General features: G+C 39.3%; 2 protein-coding genes across 13 annotated transcripts in view; one reads left to right on the top strand and one right to left on the bottom strand.

Annotated features, from left to right (window-relative positions):
* Positions 1-23286, bottom strand: part of RC3H1 (ring finger and CCCH-type domains 1) — a 62561-nt gene extending 39275 nt beyond the window's left edge. For 10 of the 12 annotated variants that reach the window (XM_058843386.1, XM_058843389.1, XM_058843393.1 and 7 more), the window contains exon 1: positions 23149-23286. The gene's annotated coding sequence lies outside the window, so the exon portion shown is untranslated. Of the gene's footprint in view, positions 1-4648; positions 4798-22516; positions 22877-23148 lie in introns of those variants that run through there. The other 2 variants (XM_058843388.1, XM_058843387.1) reach the window with 2 other exon arrangements.
* LOC131580772 (uncharacterized) overlaps positions 22867-26786 on the top strand; it is a 60268-nt gene continuing 56348 nt past the window's right edge. The window contains exons 1-2 of the mRNA XM_058842351.1: positions 22867-22924; positions 23030-23555. Coding sequence (XP_058698334.1) covers positions 22867-22924; positions 23030-23555 — 584 coding nt within the window. The remainder of the gene's footprint in view (positions 22925-23029; positions 23556-26786) is intronic.

Genomic DNA, 26786 nt, shown 5'->3' with positions numbered 1-26786 from the left:
AAGAAGATCAAATGTTACTCATTATAAAGGAATGGAAGATAAGATTTGGGAAAGGAAAAAAGCAGAACTCTTATGAGGAGAAATGTAGAAGAGTAGATGGATCACAGAATGAGAAAAAATCATCAGCAAGAAGAAAATTGGTAATGAAATAATTTCTGATGTCTGGCTTACTTTCACTAGTGGAGTTTGGGAAAAAAAAGTTCAAGTTACTGATTCACAACCAATTTTTCTAAATCAAGCAGCAAAATGACAAAAAAACCTCACTCCAACCACCCATATGTATCAGTTTCTCTTTCCCACACGCCACTGGCTTCAGTTTCAAACCAAGGACCACACACTTGCTTGCTAGTATCTGTTCTGATAGAAAGTTCTTCCACAAGCAAAATAAAAACTTTTTATCAAATCTTAAGCTTAAAAAACATTTACAATTAAAATCTAAATTCTAAAGGCAAAGAGAGAAACTTTATATCAGGACCTGTGCAATTCAGAGTCAAAGCATTTTAAAACAGAAAAAAATCTAATGCTAAAATAAAGACTCTGAAAAGCCTCTGCCACTTTTTTTTCTGGAAAAAGCCTTCTTTTTGATCAGAATTTAGTGCAGTGTTGTTCACAGTAACATTATTTTGCCGAGATAAACAATGAAATGTTACTAGTTAAGCCTTTAAGCAAGTTTCATCAAACACCTAATCTTAGCTTTAAAGCTAATGAAAAGGAGTTGTACTATGATGATCCCTCTGAGTCACTTCCAACTCAGGATGCTTTATAATTCTACGGAAAAAATAATTATTTCTCCCTTCAAAAGCCAATATACAATGCCTCACAGCCTCTGGTTCCCAGCCAATAAGGAATGAATAAGAAATCAGTATTGCCCAAGCAAGGTGGTACAAGAAGAGGCATCACATATGGTTAACCCAACCATCACCACTGTACAACAAAAAGATGTCAAGGTTGTTCAGGGTTCCCACTTCCAAAATACCTCTTTGAATGGCAAATCAGTAATCTTTTTTCCATCTTGTCAGCCTAGAGTCAAATCATTCCCATTACTGATGTTATCACCACAACCCAAATGAAATCTTCTATAATTTTAGGTCACTTCACTGACAGATGATATCCTAAACCATTCAGCAAATTTATTTCCAAGCTATCTGCCCTCTTATATACTGAGTAAACTTCGGTAACAAGGATTCAAGCTAGAATTATCCTTTGTAAACCAAATCTGCAACAGAAATTACCCAGAAACACCACAGATATCCTTCTGCAAAGAGCAGTATACAGCTTAGTAAATCTACTATATGTATGGCTGTGCTATGAAATATCCTTTGGGGATCAAAATTTAAGAGTTGAATCGTATTCTTCCTTTTGACCAGTATCTAGAGTATCTAGAAACAATTTCCCAGAATCCTCTGCAATTCAGAAACAAACTGAACAGTCTATTTAAAACAAATTATTAGCCAAGCATTCAGAAAAAGAAGTTTTTTATTAAATGAGGAGATTTAAAACCAGAAGCTAACATGAAGCTGTACTATCAAGTCTAGAAAGCAGATGCGAATATGGAGATGCCACTATCCCAAGCTGCGAACTGAAAGAAAGGAGTTGAATGAAACTTTAACATTAGTTAACTAATTAAAAAAAAACCAGTAAACAGAGCCATGTTGTTGCTACCTGTACCTCTGGCATAATGAAATAGGTCATATTTATTTAAAAACTCATCAGTTGAAAGAGAAGTTTGGTAAGTCTGGAGATGGAGGGACTAATTACTGGCATCCATAATCCTGTGTCAAGACAGGTCTCAAAAGCCTGGTGAACAAGGAAAGCAAAGCTTATACATAAGCACAGTTCTCATAGACTCCACAGTGTCTGAGGTTGTGTCCTGCTGCCTAAATGCCAAAAGAAGGCCACAGACAGCACTGACAATAGAACAGCTGTGAGAAATCTCCAAAAGTCATCTATTTCAGCACAGTCTAGTTGCTGCAACAGATGGCTAACTGGTGTGATGCAGCTAACTTTTTCCCCACAGAAAAGAATAGCTCTTGAACAATAAACCCCATGCTTCTAATGAATCTCTACAGCAGATCAGCACAAAACCTGGAATTCCTCTGATCCCACAGAAGATAGGAATGGCATCACAGGGACTGAGGATTCACAAGCCACGTGCACACAGGCTGGTACCAAACCAAGTGCTGCTGCTGGTCTCATAGCTTTCCACATATATGGTCCTGTTTTCCTAACAGATTGTCAACCTTAGGATGGACTAGGGAGCAGGGGCAAGTGCTGAGATACAATGTAAATCTCTTCCAGGCACAAAGCTTACAGATGTGGAGACATGAAGCTGCTAAAGATACCTCTGCCTTGTATCAAGGTTTGTGACTCACTATGACCATTGAAGTAACTGGAAAAAAACAGTCTCTAACTTCAAAAAGCTACTTTAAATAAGAGACATTACAAAGAGCAATAAAACAGTGGAAATAAGACAGTTTCATTATCACTGTCTGCTATTGGAACCATCACCACTACAGAAAGAGAACCCTTCTTTGAACATGTACAGCAGGAAAAGTATATTCACTTTTATAGTACAGTACTTTTTTTTAAAAAAAAATTCTCTTCAGCATTATACCAGAGGAAAGCAAAACAGAATTCAAAAAATGCAAAAAAGAATGCAAACATTTATAAGAGACATAACTATTTAGATAGCTCCCTTCCCCATAATATTACATTTTTAACCCACCCTCAATCCACTAAGTATTTCACACTAAATAGCTTCTAATACTGTAAAATATATATCCATACACACTTCTTTGTACATGATATCTGTCAAAACCCAAGAAAGTAAAAAAAACTAAAAAGACATCCACAGTTCATAAACTGGAAGAAAAGGTGCAATTAAGAACCAAGATGCCCCAAGACACAGGCCTGGAATCCTACACTGAAACCAGAGACAGACTGATCTTGTTATTTCTGAGCCTGAAAATAAAAAATACCTGTATGCAAGTCTCATCCTCCTGTTTAGCCCTGCATAAGCTATTTTATCCACATATAGAACCATCCGGAAAAATTTCTCCTCTCTTCTGCACCTCCCAGCCCCCAAAAAATCCTTGAAATTCCATCCTTCAACCCAGACTGGAAATGTCACACTGTAATCAGATCAGTGACTTGTCTCCTCTGGGACCCTGCCAGTGCTTCAGAAAAGGACACGATTATTCCATAGCCCACCGGAACAACCACTCAATCCTTACTCCGCTGGACTACAATGCAGAGGCTGGCATAGCCTCATGTCCAAGCTGTGTTATGTCTCTGGCAAACAGAGTCTTCCACATATCCTTTACAGATTCAACTCTTGAAAAAAGATGTTTGTAAAATGCAGTACGGTCTGTACCAACATCCATTGGTATCAAGTTTCACACACGATGATACACAGGGAAACTCCTCTGCTTTCAATTTGAATTAAGTGAACTCTCTGAGGGAGTCCTTCGGTGCAGGTTCCAAGCACACCCCAAATTCTTTCACAAACATGTTATTCGGACCCAGCCTGCTCTTGCATAGACACATCACATGCTGTTTCATCCCTACTGAGTAGGCACACCTCTCTCCCAGCAGCACTCCACAGTAAGTCATGTCACCGATTAAGCAGATGACTCAGCACACCTAAGGGGCACCCTTGGCTCAGCTCCTGCCGATCCAGTAGATACAGCTCATAAAAGCACTACTCACTCCTGAGTTTTATGTATGCTCACAGCATTTCATTACCCAAACAGTATCATCACCTTCTTAACCAAAATTTGGTTAAGCTGAAGCTGTTTCTTTTTTGCTGAGTCTTACTCCTAGCTAAACCAAACAGAGCTTCCTGTCACAGTTACCAGTGAACACAAGTAAATCCTATTTACTACTAAGCTTAACATACAGAAGCTCCTCAGAGCCAAAACAAACTCAGGCTTGCCAACTGAACTGCTCACACAGGTACAACTCTTGAGTAACAATTATTTATTCTAACAAAGAAAACACCATTTCATTAATTCTTTTAAAGACTCTTACTCCTTCATAACAACTTATACTTTTCTGAGAAAAAGTAATCAGGCACACTTCTCTCCCCTGCGAGACTGGTTCTGTGGTACATTAAGTACTTCAAAACCTGACACTTGAGATTAAAAACAAATCAACAACCAAAACTAAATTAATAGACAACAGTAAAGCAATTCCTAACTCAAAAGGATTACCAGATACCCATAGTACAATTCTAGCCAACAGCCAAACCTCCTCCATTCTTGTCTAGTGCCAAACAGATAAATTTTTACTGGTGCTTCACAGAACCTTTTTGTTTTCTACTCCAGTGTGCTTATTGTAATAAACAGTATTTCTGAGAGCACTTAAGTAGCTTTCTTCTTCTCCCTGAGCAAATACTTTAAAAAGTCCTGAATTTCATTTTAGGAAAACCTCACCTGACAACCTATGGGAAGCTCTGACCAGCTAAAAGTAATGTGTTTTTTTACAAGCACCCTGTACTGCCAACTTCACTGTTCACATAAAAGGATAAATCATGCTAGCTATGTTTTCCATATCCAGTTCCACAGAAAAACCTCTAAAATTTTTTAAAGAGTGAGGAAAAGTTCACACCTGATCAGGGACGACTAGGTAGAAGAAATAAGTTTCTTACCTTTGCCTGGGAAGCTCCATGAACAACACATACCATAAGCCTAGAAGGGTATATCCAACAGATTCAGGGCTCTTTTCCCCCTCCTGTTTGCCCTCTCAAACTCAGTAAACTCTCTGCTGGCATCAAGTGCCTAACTTCCTCATTCCTCCGCCACGCATGCGTGTTGCTGGCACACACCCAACATCACCAAACACTGCCCACAGCACAGAGCCCCAACAAAGAAATCCCCACTCAACACCAAAACTTGCGAATCTGGATGTATTGCATATTCCCACCCTTCCTTCAAAGCACTAACTGGCTGTAGTAGCTGTATAATAAAGTTCTTAAAAAAAAAAAAAAAAGCAAAGATAAAATCATGAACATCATCAAAACCACGTCCCAAAATAACTGAAGCTCAGTTAAATCAGATTCAAGATCTACTTTCTTTTCTCCTCAGTAATTTTTGACTGCAAAAGCAAAGGGACAAATGTATGTAATTTCAGGCAAAAGTCTCTTACTTGGTAGAGTCAGCGAAGTACCTTAGGCTTAGTTAAGGACAAGATGTTATTCCTTCTTTGAAGCTTCCTGCCTAGTAATAACACAAGGAAAACAAGAAAACCAAACAATCAACATCACAACTCTACCTCCTCAACAGACACTCTGAAAGCAATTTACAATGAGTTAAGCTTCCCAACATCCTGTGATGCAAGACCTCATGTCCTCCTACAGAAAACTGTTGAATGAAGTTATTTATATGGTGTTTAACAGGAAAAACATGGAATGAAACCTGATATATCATTTTTGAAATATGAGATATCATTTTCTCAATCCCTATTTTCACCCAACCACCATTAGGATGATGAACATTAAAAGACAACACATTCAGAAAAAATTTAAGTGTTCTTGCTCATGCCCTCCAAAATAGAAAATCTGCATGTGAATAAAATCATAATTTTTCAGGGAAAATATACATGACCAGCTTCATAATTTCTGGTTGATATTATACATCCCTTACAGCTTATTTAAAAGAAAAAGCAAGTGACCAATTCTTAATAGCAAATGGTTTTATAATCTATCACCTAGAAAATTTTCTCTACCAATAGATGATAAAGTCTAGGGAGTTAATAGCAGACGACAGCTCTACATGTTCCTTTTGCTTCAAATTACGAGTTCTTGCATTTGTCAATGAAAACTGTAACAGTAACACAATTATTAAACTAAATAGTACTAAAAAAATCAAGGCAAAATCAAACAGATTAAGAGAAGAAAGGCAGAATGCACTTCAAAAATCCATAGCAGTTTCCAGGACAGGGACTTAGGCTCAACTGGTCAAACCCTCAAGAGCTCTCAATCCTGCTAGCAAGGAGGCAAGCTAACTTGCTTTTCCCAGAGAAGACACATGTTTGAAAAAAAGCCATGGCAAAGACAAAGAGGACAAGCTTGTGGAAATCTTCAGATTCAAGGGTACAGACACATATTACCTCTCAGTGTCAGCTAGACAAGTCACTACTCTTTCTTTCTCACTCCTTCCTAAAATATTCCAGATGGACTGGTTGCATAGTTGTCCCAGCTGAAGTTTTAAACATAGATCTTTATTAATAAACACAGGTAGGCAGAAATGTGGGTGGACAGCAATTACACAACCGATACCTCATTTTAACTAAAACAAGGCAACAAATTAGCCACATAAACAGCTCATCTAAAATAACTCCAAATAGTAAACTTCAAGACGAAAAAGCAATTGAAGTGAGTAGTGTTCGGTATCACCGAGACCGCTATTGTCCTTTCCATGCAAGAATAATCTACAGTTTACTGTAGATTACTGTAGATTACTGTATCAACAGCTACTACTACAGTCATCTGCTAGATGAAAATGAAAAATAAGTTCAAGGAAAGAAGACAGGAAGATCTTGGTGTCACTGCAATGCCTTTATCCCTCCTTGGTCAAGAATCATTGAGAAGACCCAGCACAACTAATGTCAGTGACATTACAGCTACAATAACATTACAATTGCAATGTCAAACAATGAGACAGAGGGCAGACTTATAGTCTGGATGGAGATAGTGGTCAAAAACTGTTCAAAAAGCCTTCTAACCTAAAATACAACCTTTAATAATTATCCCCTACCCCCTGCTCCCCAGCAAACTTGCAAGAATACTCTCTCCATAAAGAAAAAATAATCCAGAAATTTTTCTTTTCTTGTACTGTGAAAATACTACTAAAAATTTTTACTTGATAAACTTACAAAGCAACAACCAAGCAATTGTCTGAACTTCCTCCCCACCTCCTTCCCCTTATGTCCAAGTGTTGGCATTACACTTGTCACTTTCCTATTTATTTGTTTTCAAACTGACTGGCAGACTTAAAAAATCCAAACCTATGTTAAAAATTCCAGGTGCAATAGTAAGGAAATGCCAAAATATACTGTAAGAGCAGTGTTAAGTGAATAGAAATGCTACTGCCCAGCATAGGCAAGAAGAGGCTTCTATTTCATTGTTACTGAAAGTGTAAAATGGAAATGTAAAATCCCATTTTATGAAGAACTCCACAGGTATTCAGAAAACATTCTCGGTGTCCACCAGAAAACTTAAGTCTTAGGACTTCTTTGTAGTGTTTTCTTCTCACTTCTCATGTCTCTGACTGGGAGGTGGCTTTTCTTATGGTAGATGTTGCCCTAATTTTAACAGTAGATGGCAAATAGCTTCATGTTAATAACATATAATAACTGCTGTTTATATAAGAGTATTCTCTAATAAAGCTTCAGTTATTCTATTTACCTTCAAAGCAATTTCTTTTGGAAGACTGCATTTAAACATAAAAAAAAAAATCTTTTAATAAAAGCAGAAAGTCAAGATCAGTGAAAACTGATGAATTTTTAACTACCAATGTAGTTGCTTGCCTGCCTGATTAATGTATGAGTTCATTTTAAACATAATAATCACAAGAAGGGTTATTTTTTTACATGTTGCATACAAAGCCACCTCTAGACTACTGTTATTTCAAAAGGCAATGGAGCACCTATTTTTTGTGGCACATACATTTTATCACAGTGGGAGTTCACAATGAAAAATAACATTTTTTTCACCCTCTGAGCCTTATTATATCTCTATCCATTACACTGTTCTCTCAAAGATTTTGATACAGAATTATTGAACTATATCATCAACCTTAAGAAATCAGCTCATCTACTTCATGCACCTGTTCAGTCAAGCATGTGATATCATTTCTGAATTATGATGAAACGGTATGGCTTCATCATAATGAATGCTACCAGCTTCAGAGAAAAGATATACATACAAACAACGTGCACAACAAAACACTTTTGTGCCCACCACAACACTGCAATTTTACCAAAAAGTTGAGGCGGGCAGCCTGAGGAGCTGCCAAGAGAAAATAATCTACATTTTCTTAATTTCTCTTCCAGATCAGTCAAGTCTAGCTGCCAAGAGAAATGTTATACATTAATTAAACATTGGCCCTTGTGGCCAAGAAGGCCAATGCTATTCTGGGATGCATTAGGAAGAGCACTGCCAGCTCTTCCAGGGCTGATCATACCCCTTTGTTCAGCCCTAGTGAGACGCATTTGGAATGCTGTGTCTAAGTCTGGGGTCCTCAGGACAGGAGAGACCTGGAGCTCCTGGAGCAGGTCCAGCAGAGGCTGCAGAGATAAGGAAGGGCATGAAGTAGTTCTCTCACAAGGAAAGGTTGAGGGACCTGCGGCTGTTCGGCCTTGAAAGGAGACCCAGCTGAGAGAGGCGCTCATCTGTCTCTGTCCCTGTCTTCAGGGATGGCTCAGAGCAAGGACCAGGCTCTGGTCCCCGGGGCCCAGCAATGTGACAAGAGACCATGGACAGAAAAGGATGCCCAGGAATTTCCATCTGAACACGATGAACTTCTTTCCTGTGCAATGACCGAGCATTGGAACAGAGATGAGAGAGGGTGCGGAGTCTCTGGGGATACTCCAGACCTGCCTGGACACAATCCTGTGCCATGTGCTCTGGGATGACCCTGCTTGAGCAGGGAGGTGGGACCTGATGATCCACTGTAGTCCCTTCCAACCTGATCCACTCTGATTATCTTAAAATACCCAAGTCGTAAACAAAGGAAATCACAGACACTACTGTCTTGATGGGACACTGGTGGCTGGGCTCTTTTTCCCCCTTGGACTGAGACTGATGAGAGAGAGGCAGTTTTCTCTTGTTCGGACTTGGCTGTTTATTCTGCTTTTATCTATATTACATGTATACAAGGTACAAGGAGCTACGCGCACTAAGATAGAAAGGTGCAAAATGGCTAACAAAGAACTGTTCCAAGATCTTTTATATCTCTATTTACCCAATTAACAAATGTCAAGTAAATTATTTTTCTTAGTGACCCCATGACCCAACACCTGTGTGCTGCACTGCAGCATTCTCTATCCAATCACTTCCTACTACTCAAAAACCTCTAGAAGAAGATTAAGAAGAAGGAAGAAGACAACACCCTAAATTCTCTATCTTGCCTCCTATTTTCTAAACTAGCTTAAACCTTTAACTTTCTCATCCAGTGATTTTAAAAAGTCGCTAATTTACACTCACATTTTCAGTTTCTCAACTTTGTCTCCATGGTGTTACGTGAAATTCAGTGCTTTCTTGGGTGTCAGAGTTAGGCATCTCAGATAAAGGTAAATATCTTGCATCCGTGACCCCAACACACTACGTATAAGCATGACGCTTCAAATGAGATTTAGCACACCAGCAACAGAATATAATCTCTCCGAATAAACTAATAAGTGTTAACCACCTTAGCCTTGTGAGGCTCCAGACTCATATTTGCATTCTACAACCAAGGAAGACAGATACTGTCTAAATTTACCTATTTAGCATTCACAGTGCATTTGCAAGCACAGGCTTAGAGCAGGGCAAGTTTAAACTACTTCACAGAAAGTAGTCTCCATGCCCATGCTTCCTCTCTGCTACAGACCTAGGCCTATCCAAACCAAATTCCCTTCCTTCCCATATTCACTTCCAAAAGGCTCCAAAAGATGTTCCAGATCTGTTAAATGGTTAAGAAGTCCTAGAAACAAGGGAAAAAATGTGGGAAGCACAAAAGAAGGAACTTCAAGGCAGACACTTTTAGCATCAGTAGACTTGTCAAGTTTTTAGGTGTAGTTTCATAAGCAGCTTATTTAGGCACAACTGGGGCAACACAGACTTTTTATACATTTCTTCATTAATGGAAGCCATCTCGAAAGTATTGACTAAATTTTAACTAGCTACCTAAATGCTATTCAGCAATCCTAACAGTAAGGATGACTACACAGGTTGGAATGATGAGAGTAGGTGAAATGGAATAAGGAATATGAGGAATAATTTGTGGAATTGTTACTTTATACTAAATCCACACCAAAATTATCTAATTTCAAAAACGATGCTAGATTTAAGCAATTTTTAATGGTGCAAGTTATGCAAATATAGTCAAAGCTATCGTTTCAGCTCGTTGCAGTTACAGCAGCGAGCAAAGTACTGTCCAGAGAATGCTCTAGTGGTCCATAACTCACATCACCTTACTGCCCCCAGAACCTAGATGCAAATAAGGAAGCAATTGTAAATGCTAAAACAGTGGATACAAAAATAGCTTACAGAGCTGAAACAAAACCAGATATAGTTCTTTGCTGAGTCCTTTAATAGCTTCTCTTGCAATAATAGCAGGAATATTATTCATCTGTGAAACTTATGTTCTTTATCTTATTTTACCTGTTTCCATGACAGAGACTGCAATTGTGTTTTAATAACACAACCTACTCCACACTACAGCTCTGGAGTCATCCAAGGTCAAGAGGCAGCTGTGGCAGAAATGGCACTGAGCCTGGAGAATTTCAGCTCTCTTGTTAACAATTGCATGAATAAAAAATTAGCTAGTCAACACACTGTACAAGATTTTCTCCAAATCTCTAACAGATTTGATGCAAAAATCCAAACACTCTTCAATCACTATTCAGCACTGAGCTATTGAGCACAAACCCGCTCAAGACTTTTAGGCAATGTTAAGTTACCATTCACACAGGGCTTAAAGTATTTCAGTAGCAGCAGGAGAAGTCACGCAACTGCTTCTGAAAAGCAGGTTAATAGAGGTACGTCTGACTCAGAATGTAATTGAGGCTCACTTGCTTTAAACGATACTGGAAGCTGGTGATTCACTTTGTAGCACTGCTAAAAAAAGCAGTTCCAGAGTACAAAAATAGGCTAGGGCAAGGTACTCCTTTTGAATCACTTTTCATGCAACCTTCAATTACATGAAAAAAATCCCATGCTTATAACATAATATTTTGTAGCCTTGTCAGTCTCACCGTCTATATTTATAAAATTAGAATTTTTTCTTTACAGCTTGACAACATCATTCAAAGTTGTGTTAGTTTAACACAATCTGGCTTTTAGTGGAGGCAGAGTAAGCCACAGAGGCTGCTTCTGAAAGAGAAGCTCTTTGAAATATCTGCTGTGTTCAGCAGAGCCAATCCCTAAGGCTCTGACAATGGACGTATTGGCTGGCCGCAATGCCTCTGTGATGACATATTTTAAAAGGAAAAAAAATAAACACAATTTCTCTTTCTTCTGCCTGAGGAGCTGTTAGGGGGCCACCGGGCGTCTTCCCAGTGTGGCTGTCGGGGCCATGCTGCCAAGGGGCTATCCTGGTACCACGAGCAGCCATGCAGCCAAAACCATGAGGTCAGGGCCAGTGCAGGAGCACCTATGGGACCAGGGGTGGCTGGGGCCAGGACCGGCCAGGGCGGTGCCACACAGCCGCTGCCATTTTGGCATGGCTCACAATGAACTTTAATTGCTTAGCTGCTTTTAGCTATCTATGCTGCGAACAGAGGGGCAGAAGCGACGGCAGCACCCCGCATGAGGAGAGTCACTGAGTGGAGCCAGCAGCCAGCGTGGTGGCAGTGGGGACCACGCGACCAGTATGGTGCATGGCGAGCAATTCCCGATGCGTTCCGAGAGAATCAACTTTTCAGTGCTGCGGAACTCTATAAAGATAGAACCTGAGAGCAAACCTACAGACACCAATTCTCTCCCAAGTCAGAAAAAAGGAAAAGGTGAAGACATGTGAGGAGAACAACATGGCAACACTAAGATCGGCGAAAAGGAGGAAGGGTGAAGAGGAGGTGCTCGAGGCATCGGAGCTGAGATTCTTCTGCAAGCCATGGTGAAGACTATCATAAGAGTTTCCCTGTAATTCATGAAGTGCATGAAGAGATGCAGACTTCACCCACAGCCCGTGAAAAAAAAAAAAAGGTGCTCAAAGGTGCTCACACTGGAGTGTGTGGATGCTAAAGAGCTGTAATACAGTGAGAAACTTGAACAGAGACAGAGAGAACCCTTGCTTCCAGAGACAGAGGACCCTTGCTTTTATTCTACAACAGGTCATCCTTAAAAACTACACCCCACAAACTAAATAGCCCATGAAAAATAGTGTGGGAAGACTGCTTTGCTTGTTGGAGGGACTCACATTGCAGCAGATTGGGCAGGACTGCTACTCATGAAAATTAGAACCACGTTTGTAAAGTTCACACAGAACTGTCTCCCACGGGAAGGACCCCACAGCATAACAGAAGAGACTCCTTTCCCCAAACGAACTCAAGAAAAGATTTTTAGAAGTGACAAGCTGACTACAAACCCCATGTTTTGTCTTCTGCTGTCAATGAAGGGAAAGGAAGGGCTGGGGGGAAGGTGTTCTAAAGGTTTATTTTAGTTCTCATTACCTTCTTTTAATTCCGTTAATAAATTTTTCTTTATACCTTTTGATTTTTAGGCTATTTTGCCCTTAGAGTGTTTTCTCTTAATCCTTATATCACCCCATGAGCCTTTTAGTTGTTCTTTCCCCATCCTCTGCTCAACTATAGCAGAGGAGAATAAGTTTTTTGGGGTTTTTCTTGTGGATACTTGGCTTCTGGTGTCAAACCCATGGCAAAAGTATCCATAGTTTTAGTGAGTGGAAACAAAAGGCTCAAATTTCAGGGTTCCATTAAACACCTACTCTTAAACCAGTAACAAACATTTCAAGCTTAACCACAAAAATGAAAGCTGTTGCCTTACATTTATTTTTTTAATAGAGCAAACAACATAAGATACTCACGTATATGCGAAAAAAACCAACCCCAAACATCTCACTGATCCTCATATCATTAATATGAGGTATGTTTATTTTTCGCAGGAGCCTGAATTCAACTGGGAAAAAAAATATCCTACATCCTCTTATAAAGAGGTTTTGAATTACAACCTCAGTTGTAGAAGTTTAAAGTTACATAACTTGAAAATCATTCAATCAAGAAGGCAAAATACAATAATCCTGGGAGTAATCGACTAAAAATCCAGCGCCAACTTGATGAATTTTGCTGCTTATGACTTGTAAAAACAGTTCTCCTCCAAACAGGGAATGTTGTCTTTTAAAATGGAAGTCCTCTTACTGCTTACTTTGCATAAGACTTATTCTAAATGGAGCAGTCCACAAAGAAGAATTTTTCTCATTCCCAGTCTTCAAAGATATATTCATCTCTGAAAACACATTACAACTATATTACTGCAGTATGAGCAACCAGAAAGATGTAAAAAAAAAACCCAAACAAAACAATGGGATACAATCTCACAAACTATCCCACAAACTACTGCCAGAGTTGTGTTACTAAAAAGTACACAGATCTCCACAGCATGCTGAACCAGCTTAACTTTTTATAAGCAAAGGGGAAACTTGCACTAATGAACTTTATTTACAGAAATTTAGACTTCACTTAAAGAAAACTAAGATACTATGCTAGATAAGGCTTATCTAGTCCGGTATCTTAAGACTGAAATACACTGAGAAAGAAAATAATGATAGCTGCAAAACCAAGGAACTCTGTACTTCAATTGGGTGATTTAATTTCCATTAACAATCTCCTTGAGGTAGTTAGCACAGCTCACCATGAGCTTTTAATAGGCACTCTTCCAGACTGCTATGAGACTACAAGTATTTGAGCCTTTACACAACCTGACTGCAGTGCTATCTTTTCCAGGACCTTGAGAGTACATCTGATCCATGTTTTACAGTTATGGCACACATAGACTGTTCAGAAAGCACCTTCCATTTTTCAAATTTCCTACTTTTAAGAGTCTTAAAAATAGAATTCAGCTGCCCCTTGCACCACTGTTGCTGCAGTCCAAGCCATGACAAATAACAAGCCAGCCATGTACAGCCAATATTTGCATGATTTGATAATTTAAATTTCCTCTGACTTGTGTTGCATAAGTCTGGTTAAACAGCAGGTATCCAAATATATGATAAAGTACAAGAAATGAAAAATAGGCATTGAAACACTCTTACCACCCATGCAATCCCTTTACACATTCCTGTATTCAGTCACTTGCTGTTTTTGGAATAAAAGCAACGACAGTAAGCTAAAACCTAATGACAAACAATTCAAAAGAGAAAATTCTAAAAATGGATAAGCCAAAGGCAGCTGTAATAGCACTAGTGAAGCCCTCATAGCTGCACTGGGAATTATTCAGCATGCAAAACCTTACAAGAACGAAGAACATTTATTATGTATTTATTAATACATAATAAATGTATTTATTAGCATACTTGAGTCACTGGATTTCCATAGTCTTACTGTCAATTTTTATTCTGCAATGACAATTCACATAGCAGCTTGTCACATCAACATCACTAACTATTCCCACTTCTCAAAAGCTACAGCAAGTTTCTGAAATTACATTAATGAATTATCAATGTGCTTGAAGGAAAGGATTGCTGTCACTCACTTTCCCTTTCTGAAGGCTCCCAATTATTGTCATATGAACTGGTAAATAAGCAAGGGTTTTTTCCCCCACCCCCATCTCCTGGGGAAGGATAAGTCGCATTTTTATTTATCAGGTGAATGCCTCTATTACTCACAGAATGACACTGTAGAATGCTGGGTGTTTTTTTCAATCGAGATTTTAGCTAAAATATACCTGTGACTGTTTTAATACCTGGTGAGTAATCCTGACTCCACACCCCTTTCCTCTCCTGTAATGCCTAAAGCGATAGCCACATCATCACATCCTCAAATGCCCATACCAAGGATTTCTGTGGAAGCCTTTCTTCCTGGTATGTCCTGGAATCACCTACATCATGGCCAAGCTTCAGTATGACACAGCTCAAGTTCTATTCTCAACCAGTCTACTGAATCTAAAAACTCACAGAAAAACTGCTGTGAGCATACAAATCTCCTCAGAAACACACCCACAGACACCCCCACCCAGCCCTTGAGTGCTATTTTGTTAGAAGCATTTGTGAGAAAAATTCCACTGAGAAAGGAGTGATCAGAAAAGCTTACTACAGGTCTCTGTTTGCTGAAATAATGTAAATTCTCAGATTTACAGAAAATCAGGAGGGAAATATTGTATTCCCACGAACTAAAGTGCAGACATTGACACTTAGGTTATTCTGCCTTAACTGATGAATTCCCAATACTCTTGGTAAAGGAATGAATGCTAAAGGAAAAAAAAAGCCCGAAAGCTACTTGCCAGTGTTGATACCATCTTAGTAGTCCTATTTTTATTTTTTCCTTTTTGCAAATGCTACAGAAATGAGCAAGAACATCATGCATTAAGGACAGATTAAAATTTTGCCCCCACCAAGAATATATTCTGCAAAAAATCACACTGCTCAGAGAGAAGTCTTAAGTCTAGTAATAATTAAAGGGTAAATTTAGTACAAGTATAACTAAAGGAATTTATTTTGATTTGCAACCAACTGGGCTGTGCCTTTTTGCTTCACAGGTAAGGTGTTTTGAGAGCTTTGTGCACAGCTTTCCACTTTATTATTTTAATAAAAATAAGAAGTTTCTGGCACTCCAGCAGAATCTTTATGTTTACAGGCATAATGCTAAGCAGCATTTTAAGCTAAAGGGAAAACTGAAAAACTCAGTTTCACAATGCATTTTGGCACAAGTCAGAACTAGGTTATCCCATTGTACCTCCACTCCCATACTGTTATCAACAGGGAACCTTTCCTAAAAAAACAGAAATGGGATGATTTAGAGGGTTTCCAAACACAGCCAACCCTTACTTTGGGCACCTTTTTGGTGCACTGAAATTATTCATGTCCCTGAAGTTTCTTAACACAAATACATCCTTAAAAGGGAATAAAATGTTCAAGAGACAAAACCAGATGGAATCAAAGCTAGACACCTTCAAACCAAGACATGGCTTTGTATAAACTACAAAACAGTGGATAAGCAGCAATAAAAGGTAGCATGGAAAAAGTATCTTAAGATCGAATGATTTAATACAGTGCGCAAGTACAGGAAACTAACAATCAACACACAGGTTAGTCCAGAACACAATCCTGCTGGCTCACACCTCTTCAGTAGAATCTGACAATAGCTGGCAACAAATCAGTTACATTTTAAATAATCCGGTCTACTCCAAGCAGCCGAAGTTTAAACCATTCTCACTTTCCTGAATAACATTTGTTTCCACTGTTACGATTCACTTGCAAAGAAGCTACAGTGTTAAGGCTTCAATCCATAACGCCTGGGTTAAACAAGGAAGACAATAATTAAACTTGACTATAGATTTTTTGCAGCACTAATAAGGCCTCATTTCTAATTAATTCTACAGGAGGCCTTCTACACAATTATATGGCAGAATGACTCATAAAACAGGAAAGACAATCTGAGTTGTTGCTTTTGGTTTAACTAACTCAGTCCATCTCATCAGGTCAGTTTAGCTTAACTTATTTTAATCTTTCTCCATCTATCCTTTCAAATTTATGACAACAAAGTGGTCACAATGCTCCCTAACTTCTCATCAGTTCCAGAGGAAGCAGTGATGTTTTGATAGTCCTCAGTGAAGTCCAAAAACAAAGTGTACCACAGGTTGCTCCATTTTCCAAACCACCCATCCTGCAACTCTGAACTATAAAGCAATGAAACTAAGAGGCAATAAGACATCTCTGTTACCTGGCTGAACTGATGAGTGGCTCAGAGCAGAACAAACTTAATACCAGAGAATGAAAGATCATTAAAGAGAACAGGAGATGTAAAGGTAACCATGCATCCAGGAAAAAAAAAACAATCCTACAAAGAAAACAGTGCATTTTAGCAATCAAAGAGAAACTCCTTAGAGAAAAGTTATTTCACGTCTGGAAAGGTACATCAGAGAATGGTATTTCCTTTGCAATTGCTTTAGTAATTTGTGAGAGTTTGCCCTGCTCTCAGTTATTTTTGTTACAAAATTCATATCCCCTCTACAAAGCAAGCAAGACCAAGAATTACTATCCTTCTGAGCTGCTAAATAAGAGCAAGCCATTTTCCAGCTTCCAAAACTTTCTGGATTTTGTCTACCGATACAATAATTAACAAGAATGCAGGTGACCAGTGACAATTTCTGTATGATGAAAAACAGCTATTTATCAAGATCTTTCAAATGTGATTAATTAGCTCTGTTTACATTAGGGAAACTGGTGATTTGGTATGAAGCCCCTCAGACACATCTAGAACCAATTTCCCAGATGCTATGTTAAGCAAAAAAATGCTCTAGCAGAGCTCAAGAAATGTATATGCAACATCACACATAGCTGTGAAGATTTTTCATTTGTAGAGGGTAGAGGCTGAGACTTGCTTCACAATTCCTGCCCTTTCTTCCATATACAGATTGTAAAGCAGGACAGCATGTTGCTGTTTCCTGTCCCCTCAAACCACTTCAATCTGTGGCACAAAACCCAGGCTTGATTTCCATACAATGAAATAGGAATTTTAAATTGTGACACACCACAGAGATGATTGCTTCACTGGACTCCTGAGCAGATTTTTCAAGATTTCATTATCATAATGTTCATGTATATATGGCAGGGGAACTTTTCATCCGAAGCCTCCCAGAGAACAGCTTATATCCAGTAAGGTGAGATTTAATTATCATTAGGCCTGCATAACTGCTGGAATCATTAATGGCAATAAAATAATGTTTATGCAACATTCCACAATTCAGGAATGCCACATTAAGGTAATCAAACTCACTTTCTACTGTTCCTTTACAATTTAGTTTCCATTAATTCCAAGTTCTCTCCTTCACTTCTTGCATCTTAGCACAGAATTTAAAAAAAATAAACCCACAGGACAAAACACTTTACTCTTGCTGTACTGTAACTGGCTGGGTAATGAAATCCTTACAGTTCCATTTGTTGGTACAGTTCTAACATCAAATAGTACCTGAAGGACTTCCATTCTAAAGTGGTAAAAAAAGGAATGGAAGTGGAAAGAGAATAAGCTGAAAGTATGTGACTTACAAAAAAAAGCTAGTCAACAGTGAGAGTTTTATTTCAGTCACTTTTGAAGGGCATTTATATTACAGTCACTGTAGTAGGAAATGGAGAAGTCACTAATTCAAACACAATTGCTATAAAGAGTGAAGAGTGCTAAGTCATTATGAGCAATGTTTACTGTAAAAACAAAGCACGAAGTTAAATGCTACCAAACACTGGGAGCATTCCACAGAATTTGGTTTATTAACAAGCAGGTAATTAAGACCATCCTCCGTGGCATGAATTTCAATTTATTCGCTTTGTAATACCTTCCCTGAATCTTACTCCTTTTGCCCTAAAGATAGCATCTTATTTTGAGTTGGGAATCAACACTGACAAAATTTATCAAAATTATTTAGCTGCAAGCCCCTGAAAACCTCCAAAGCACAGCAGAGATGAGATTCTTGCTACTCTGGTAGATATTTCGTTTTTAAATTGTAAGCAAGTTAAAAGCTGTAGCTGAAAATCCTTCCAACTTGCTCACCATTTGAACTAAAGTAATTGCTCAAAATTAGCTCAGGAGAAAGTGCTGAGAAGACCTTCACATCCAGGCTACAACCATTCCTGTTCCATCAGCTGATCAACCAGCATTTTGTTAACAACAACAGATTTAAAAACAACCATACCTCAACTTTCAAAGTTTACCCTGACAGGGTCTAATAAATACGGAGGCATCCTGAAAAATAACTACATTTTGAATGTCCAGATTTAAATTTAAGATTAACAGCCTGTTTTGAAAGAGTATTTAATTAGACACTTTAAAAAACACCTATTAAACTGGAATAGTAGAGAGATGTAACCAATCAGACTTTCCATGTTAAAAAAAAACAAGCTAAAAGGAATAAGGAAACACCTGTGAGATCTCATTTTCCCAGCCTAGCACATTTCAGCCATTTCAGCTACACCAAACACTTTGTTTCTTCAGTTGTCTCATAGCTGAAGTAGTCCTGTCTCAGATCAATATAACATGCACACCACAAACACTAGAAGTTCAGTAATTGAAAACTAATACTTTAAAATGTGGTTTTGCAAGCAATTTGTAGTGAAAGGGGTCTATTCTGCAAGAGGCAATAACATGTCCTTATGGTGGTTTTAGTGACCGTGGCTGGAAGGCATAAATGTCAATAAATCCTCCAGCTTCTGTAATCCTGAATTCCAGACTCACCACAGTATTCCCTGACACTCTCTTCTGTTCTTTGTATCAAATTACATGGCAACTCTGTCACAATCTGTGTGAAGCAAGTGAAAGATCTGTTCCTCCAGCAATACTTCCAACACTTTTCAGTTCAATTGCAGTATCTTCTATTTCTTATCAGCAGAATGAGAAAAAAAAGAATCCTTTCGTGTGTCAAAACAATCCTCTTCCATTGTCTCTACTCTCCTCCTCATATCTCTCTCTCATATGAAGATTTTTGTCCATATTCCTAAAAAAAGTCTTCATTCTAACAAGGTAGCTTACATTGTGGGTCTCTACCTACTTTGTACAATCAAGTGATAAAGAGAGATTTTATTCTTCATATGGTTTAGGCTTCCTGAAATACTTTTTTTTTTTTTTCCCCCTGGGGGAAGAAAAGCTAACCTAGCACATGGGGCAGAAGTTTTCATGTAAAAGTCTGCATAGGATGTCCAGGCCCTTTTGTATATGCCATGATGCATATTATAAGTCATCTCTATCTGATGAAAATTTCCCTTAGACCCCCCACAGCTGCCTTCCATCTCACTCCATTAGAAAGTCATCTCAGTGTGAGGCTGGGACACCCATCATACTTGCATGTAACACTCCTCTACACTTTCTAACACAGAGTAATGCACAACTGATACTGCCTCTGACATCACACACTTACAGCAAATGATTTTGAATTCTTGCTATTTCTATCACCAAAATCTTTCTTCTCCAGCTGATGGAGAACCATCAGTAGCATGGTTACTTCTACCATGCAGTAACGGGAAAGCTGTTTCCTTAAACACTCTAAAGAGAAATTATTTTTATATCAGAAAAATCTACTTATAATAAGCCATCAGGACTTTCGCACCTTCTTGCCCATTAACACACTTCCACAAATAAAAAACTTCATTAGCAAATCAGTTAGCCCTTGGAAATCTAATACCATTTCAACTTTAACCATACTGGTACTGAAGAAAATGAGACCGATGCAAAAAGTAATTATCAAGAGATGCACTTCTTCAGTAAAACAACTGGTCAGACTCAGTGATGGGAACTGCACCTAATTCCAGGCACACTGTGGAATCTCTGCACAAAAATGAAAGTAATATAACGTAAGTAAACATTTGTGGCTTTCCTTCTCAGATAAGACTCCCTAGACTTCAGACTACATTATTATAACAGAGCCTATGTGGAATCTTGAAGGTCATACTGAAATTTCAGTTGGAGCAGTGTGTTTATATAACAATTTTTCACAATAGGAGCATATTATATCTTTATTCCTGTATGATAATGGTTTCATATTTGTTACCTAGTACATTCCAAGACATTAATTTCAAAATACTAATTCCCCTATGGTTTATCTCTTATGTACTTCGAGTCAGATTTGTTTTTCTGGCCCACCAGCCAATACTACTTGGGATGCTCCAGCAAACAACTACCTGATTTACTGATTACTAAAACCACAAAACCACACAGACTTTAATCTGCAAAATGATTCACTGAATCCAGGGGGGAAAAGAATTTTAAACAATGAGTAGGCTGTGCAAAAAATCACAAAGTTTTATAAAGGTCATCTGCTTAAAAGATACCTTACAGTGGCTTTTGAATCACTGTTCTGAGATTCTTGGGAAGTTTGGGAACCTACACACAGATGACTTCTTTCCTTCTAATTTAACTTTACGTGTCATACCATTGGAAAGCTACGAACTCCACAAGTTCTTTCAAATAGATTAAACTTTTTTCCCAGATACCAAGCATGTAAACTGTAATTCTTGGTGCAGAATAATAATAATAAAAAAAGGGTAATTATCCTTCATATCACTACATATTACAGACTGGGAAAGGTCAATTTTCTAAGTAAACACACTCTTATGGCACTGGTTAGTCAAGAGATAGAGACCCTAATTAAATGGGATGTCAGTTTTTGCCATCACTATCAAAGGTAGCCAGTATCAGTGTCACCCAAGATTTCTGAACCACGTACAAAGGAATTAAAGCATTATTTTAATATACACACTCATTGAATCTCAACTTCTGTAATGTTTAATTCAACAAGTTGATAATGGCTCTACCCAGATTGCTGGTGAACCATGGGCAACGTGACAGAAGCTTCCAAAAGCATTCTTGCTCACTTCAGCCACTTCAGCACGAGCACTTTTCTATAATAATACATGTCTCAAGACGCCCCTAAATTAAACTCTGTGATATTAATGTATGCAGTTTCCAGATTCAAACATTCATTTTTTCACTGGAACGTTAGTTTTTTTAAACTATCAGCACACAACAATCCATCAGAAATTTCTAAAATATTTCACTTTAAACTAAGCTAGTTTGGATACAAAGCTCACAAAAAAAACCTCACAAAAACAAACAACAAAACACCAGAAACCATACAAGTTACATCACACTTATGTCGATGAAGGTTTCCACTGCTCATAAGTGATCGACAAACTCAAATCTCTGGTTGTCAAAACAGACTGCTCTGATGGTACTTGCCTTTCTAAATTTCCCTCCAAGCAGCCTATCAGACTGTCTACTTTGACAGACCCTTTTCTAGGACAAGAAGGCCAAGCCATAAGCTATCACTGGGAAAGGAAAAGGTGCCTGATAATGTCTGCTTCTAGTTAGGTTAGTGGGAACCATAACTTCATTATAAACATCGTGTATTAATTCACTGAAGAAAGCCATGGTGCTCCTGGTGAAGCTTAGAAACTGGCAATATTGCACAAAGCGCTCTTGAACACAGATTATTTATACAGCCATGAAGTCACATTCATTGACTTCAAACACACCAATACAGACATTTATAACTGACAAAATTAAGCACCTCAACATCCTTATAAACCCGAAAGAAGTAAGAAAACGTAAGTTTGGGAATACATTAACTTCTGCCTCATAGTGTTCCTGTGTTATCTCACAATTCTATAGCCAAATAATGTGAATAGAGTATAAATACTGAATTTAACAGCTGCATTTATCTTCCAGCAGAGTCATTAAATGACAGCACTTGTACACCAGTTACAATGCAGCTCAGCCACAATCCAGGTTACTTTGAACCTTTTAATTATTTTTTCAAATTCTTAATTTTTTCTCCCTACTTCAGCCATTTTCAATATGGCAAAAGCACACAGAAAACCGTAGCTTCTGCTAGAGGAACAAATGATTTGACACTCGTACTTGACTAAAATTTATAAAAATAAGGGATACATTCTGGACAAAAAGGCATGTGGAGGTAAACAAAACATTCCCAGTTCCTAAGAAAAAAAAACAAAACCTGCATCAGTTCCCTGCTTTAAAACAAGACAGACCTCACAATGGCTTTTGAGGACAAAACCTGACACCAGGACATTCCCAACCATCAAAGCAAATTAAATCCCATCTATACCAACACCGCACCCCCGGCATGAAACCCTACCCACTCTGTGGGTGTAATCCAACAGCCAAAACAATGCCAGGGTGGAAAAACTAGTGCAAGTCGGGGAGATCCTGTGCGGTTTCACCATCGTCTGTCCCCACGCAGAGGGAGCCGCAGCCACCTCGCTCTTCCCTCAGGCACGACAGACAAAAGAGCCACAACCCAGGGCGGAGAGGTGTCCCGGGGACGGGTAGGGGTCTGTCATTATTTTCCCTCCGTCTCTGTTGTTCAATGCGACACAGGGATGAGTTTTCTCACGCAGAGGCAGGCAGAGCCCCTGGAAAAAACAACAGCAGGCAGAGGGGGACACACAAAAGCCGCCTGTCCCTTGGCCGCCGCAGCCTGAGGCGATGCCGCCTCTCCCCACCCCCAAACCGGACCCAGTCCCTCTCCGCCTCCCCCCATCGGGTACAGTGGCCCACGGTCCCTCCCCGCCTGCCCGAGGCGTTCGGAAATGGAGCCGGGCAGGAGCCTAAGGCCTGGCGAGGCACAAAGTCACAGAATTGTTAGAAGGCACCTCTGGAGATCATCTCGTCCCACCGCCCGCCCCTCCGCCTCCTTTCTCGGCAAGGCGGGCAGAGCTCTCCCGCCCTATTGTTCCCCGCACCCCGCGGCGGAGGCAGCGCACTCACCACGCGGGCCGGGCTTCCTGCAGCGCCCATCGGCCCCCTCAGCTCCGGCACACCGGGGCTGCCACAGCGCCCTGCTACTGCTCCTCCAGTAATACACGCGGGGCCCAGGCCAGCGCCACCATCACCCCCCACCACCCCACTGCCACTCCAGCAGCGGCCATCTTGTGCGTCGACTGCTCCTCTCACCGCCCACGTCCCTCCCTCTCTCACCGCACCACCCGCCCCTTCCTGCGCCTGCCTTCCCCCGCAGCCAGAACAGGCTGGGACAGGACGGAACGAGGAGAAATAGCCGAGTCACGGCCTGGAGCCCGTGGGGGCAGGGCGGTGGAACTATTGCCCGACTTGGGGAGTGTACTTCGTGCTCCGTCAGGGACGGTCTCCAATGTCAGATGCCTTCCTCTTTTCAGGTGGGGCTTTACCCCCCCCCCCCCCCCCTCGTCTTAGTGGGTTTGGGGGTGGAGGTCAAGGCTTTTCAGACATGGAGTGGCTCCCGGGGAGCGCTCTGCGTTTTGGGAGCTTCCTAAGGGCCCCCGCCCGCCATTTTCTCTTCGTCAGGAACCTCTGTTGGCGGACCATGCGGTTGCCTCATGCCATCACACCTTATTGCTTCGAGCCGGTTACTTTTCTTACTTCAGGGAAAAACAACAGAAATTAGGTTCCCGCTTACGTGGCCGTGCAGGCCAAAGCATTCGGGGTTTTGCCCACCAGTCCCTAGTGAAGGCGTAGAGGTGGGCTCGCTGCTGGGAGAAGGTCCCCCGTAGCTTTGTGTGCTGCAGGACACAGATCATCCTTAGCTTTAACCAACACCGCATGTAAGATGTTTGGGGACCCTCCAAGCTTTTCTGTAGCACAGTCAGAATTAGTTGGGATACTGAAGAAATTTTAAAACGCAATTACAGAATGTCTTGCAGTCACTTGACTTGAAGCATTTACTAAGCATGTACTGACTGTCAATTTTAAATTGTTACAAGAGCTAATTATTTAGCATCAGGATATTTCAAGGTAACATCCACTTAATGCCTGTTTATGAGAACATGAATATGGTGTAAAATACTAAGGAATTTAGCCTTATTTAAATTAAAGACCATAAATGGTATTCAGTGGTCACGTTTTGTTGCCCATATATTTTATTATGTCTATGTCCAGGTAGAGGCTCTGTGGGATCAATCCTGCTGTGATGCCGTTGCGCAGGATTCTGTTCAGAGAATCACTGCATTTCTATTTTCCCTTCGTAATACTGTGAGGAGCACCCAATGTATTATTGCCAGTCCAACATCTGAAGTGCAGCATTGACTGGAAATACAGTTTCAATAGGACATTGTCAAGTCAGAAGTTGCCATGCCCAGAGCCAGGGACTCGAGAGAGCAAAAAGAAGCTGTGTCATGCAGACATAAGACAGAAATTCTTACATACCAGGGAAAACTACATAGGGCAAAGTTACTCTGCAGCTCCTATTTCTGACTCTTGTACTGACCATAGACAGATTTTCATTAACTTTACAAGAAATGTGGTGGTAGTAACTAAAAGTGTTATTTCTATCTGTTTTACTAGTGAAGTAATCTCTATTATTTAGGCTTTTCCACCAAAACAATCTTAATGTTTATCAAGGATCAGTGCTTAAAAAATTTTAGTAGTATTAGTATTAAAAAAAGCTATTTCTGAAAAGAGGGTCTTCTATCCACAGTCACAGGCATTAAGATCTTATGAACACAGAAGAGATTTACAAAGAGCACCTTTGACTTAGCCAGAGCTTTATTATGAACTAGAAAAGAAGTGTAAATTGGAAATGTCCAAGGCCAGATTGGACAGGGCTTGGAGCAACCTGGTCTAGTGAAAGTTGTTCCTGCCTATGGCAGGGTTTGAAACAAGATGAGCTTTAAGGTACTTCCAACTAGTCTGATATTCTGTACCACAGAAATTTTTCAATCAACAATTGCCATCTTTTGCAGGCTCCTCTTTAAATGCTACAGTAGAAATGCAAACCTTGTTGGAGTTGTCAGTGTCCTGATTAGAAGCAGAAGATAGCATTAGGAATAGCCAAAATGGTAGGTGTTCTTTGCAACCGTGGTTTAAAGTCACAGAAGCTAGAAATGGTCAGGGCCTGAAGACATCCTGTTACTTCCTAGTTTCTAGCAATTGATTATACGGTATTCTGATGTTCTGTTCAGTCTGGGTTTTAGTATTCCAGTCTGGGGACTTCTACCATTTTCTCTTTTGGTTCCTGTATTGTGGAAAGGTTTCATTTTTCATGTAGTTTATGTTTTCCCTCAACATTTAATTCCATTACCAGTATGAACATGCTAACAACAATTTTAAGTATTACAGCATAAGTTACCACAGTACTACATTGTTGTAGTTTGAAAGATTGAAATTTAAAGAAGTGAGATATGTGGTTCTTATTATGTAACACTTCACAGATGAGCACTTTAATTCTCAAACTCCCACTTTAGTCTTCCATCAGAGTGAGTCTTTTCTAATGTTTATTCTTTATTATGTTTTCTGAAAGTTCAGAAATTTGTATATGAGCTTGTTCTCTTGTTGGGAACTGATATCCTATCCTACTAGATAACCTATATTATTTTTAATGTCTGCTTTCTCCAGTTACACAGCATTTCTTTCTGCATGATACACTGCTCTAAAATTTGAAACACAAAACGTTATTTGTCTTTTGGACTACTGTTTTCAAATATAATTTCAGCTTATCATTATATCCGCTATAATTTATCTCCACGGTTTACATTGTTCTTTCTTTTATGTTTTTAAAAACCCAGAGGAATTAGTTTTTCTTCTACCACATGTAGTCTCGATTTTCAATTCCTTTCTCTCTTTATTTTTCATCCAAAAGGGGATAATGTGTAGGCACAGTTCTAAGATCTGACATTTGTGGCCACACTAGTAATGTTCTTCAAATTATACATTAAAAATTACTCCCTCTTTTAGCCTGTATGACTGACAAAAATGCGTAAAATACCAGTGTAATTGTCAAATGGTACCATCTCACTTTTCAATTTTTATATTACTCCTTCCATATAAACCTGCTCTAAAACTGGAACTAGGATAGCTGTCTAATAAGAAATGTGTATTTTTTAAATGTCTTGGCAGTGTTTCAGTTTGATATTTTAGTCAGCAACATGACCTTTAAAGCTGATAATAATGGAAAAATTCTCATTCTGAAACCTGATATCAGAATGGAAGGCAAGAATTAAATACTTCTCCAGGTGCTGCAAGCATGTCCTTGTTATTTCACACTGTCGTGGTTTTGAACCAGTAATTAACAAAAAGGGGAAAAAAGAATTATTTATCTCTTGCTGTGAGATATGGATTAAAATGAGAGCAAACCAGGCATAAAACTTAAAAGGAGTAAAGAAAGCTTATTGACAAACTATAAGAACACCAGAATAAACCTTTAGAAAAAACCTTTTCATTTCTCACTGCCTACCATTCCTTTGTTCACATGACAACAGAGACAAAAACTTTATAATTTTGATGGTTTAAATAATCTCAATTCTCTTTACAGTCTTTCCATCAGTTTCTGTAAAGAAACAGAAGTTCCTTTCTGTTAATTTATGGAGTTTGTCACAAGAAAACTATTTTTGTTATAGTTTCTCGTTTCTCTGATATCAGCTGCTCAGAGCTAC

The sequence above is a fragment of the Poecile atricapillus genome, chromosome 7 (genome assembly GCF_030490865.1).
Source record: "Poecile atricapillus isolate bPoeAtr1 chromosome 7, bPoeAtr1.hap1, whole genome shotgun sequence".
NCBI lineage: Eukaryota > Metazoa > Chordata > Aves > Passeriformes > Paridae > Poecile > Poecile atricapillus.
Note: the sequence above shows the minus strand (reverse complement) of the source record. Positions and strands in the feature narration are given on the sequence as shown.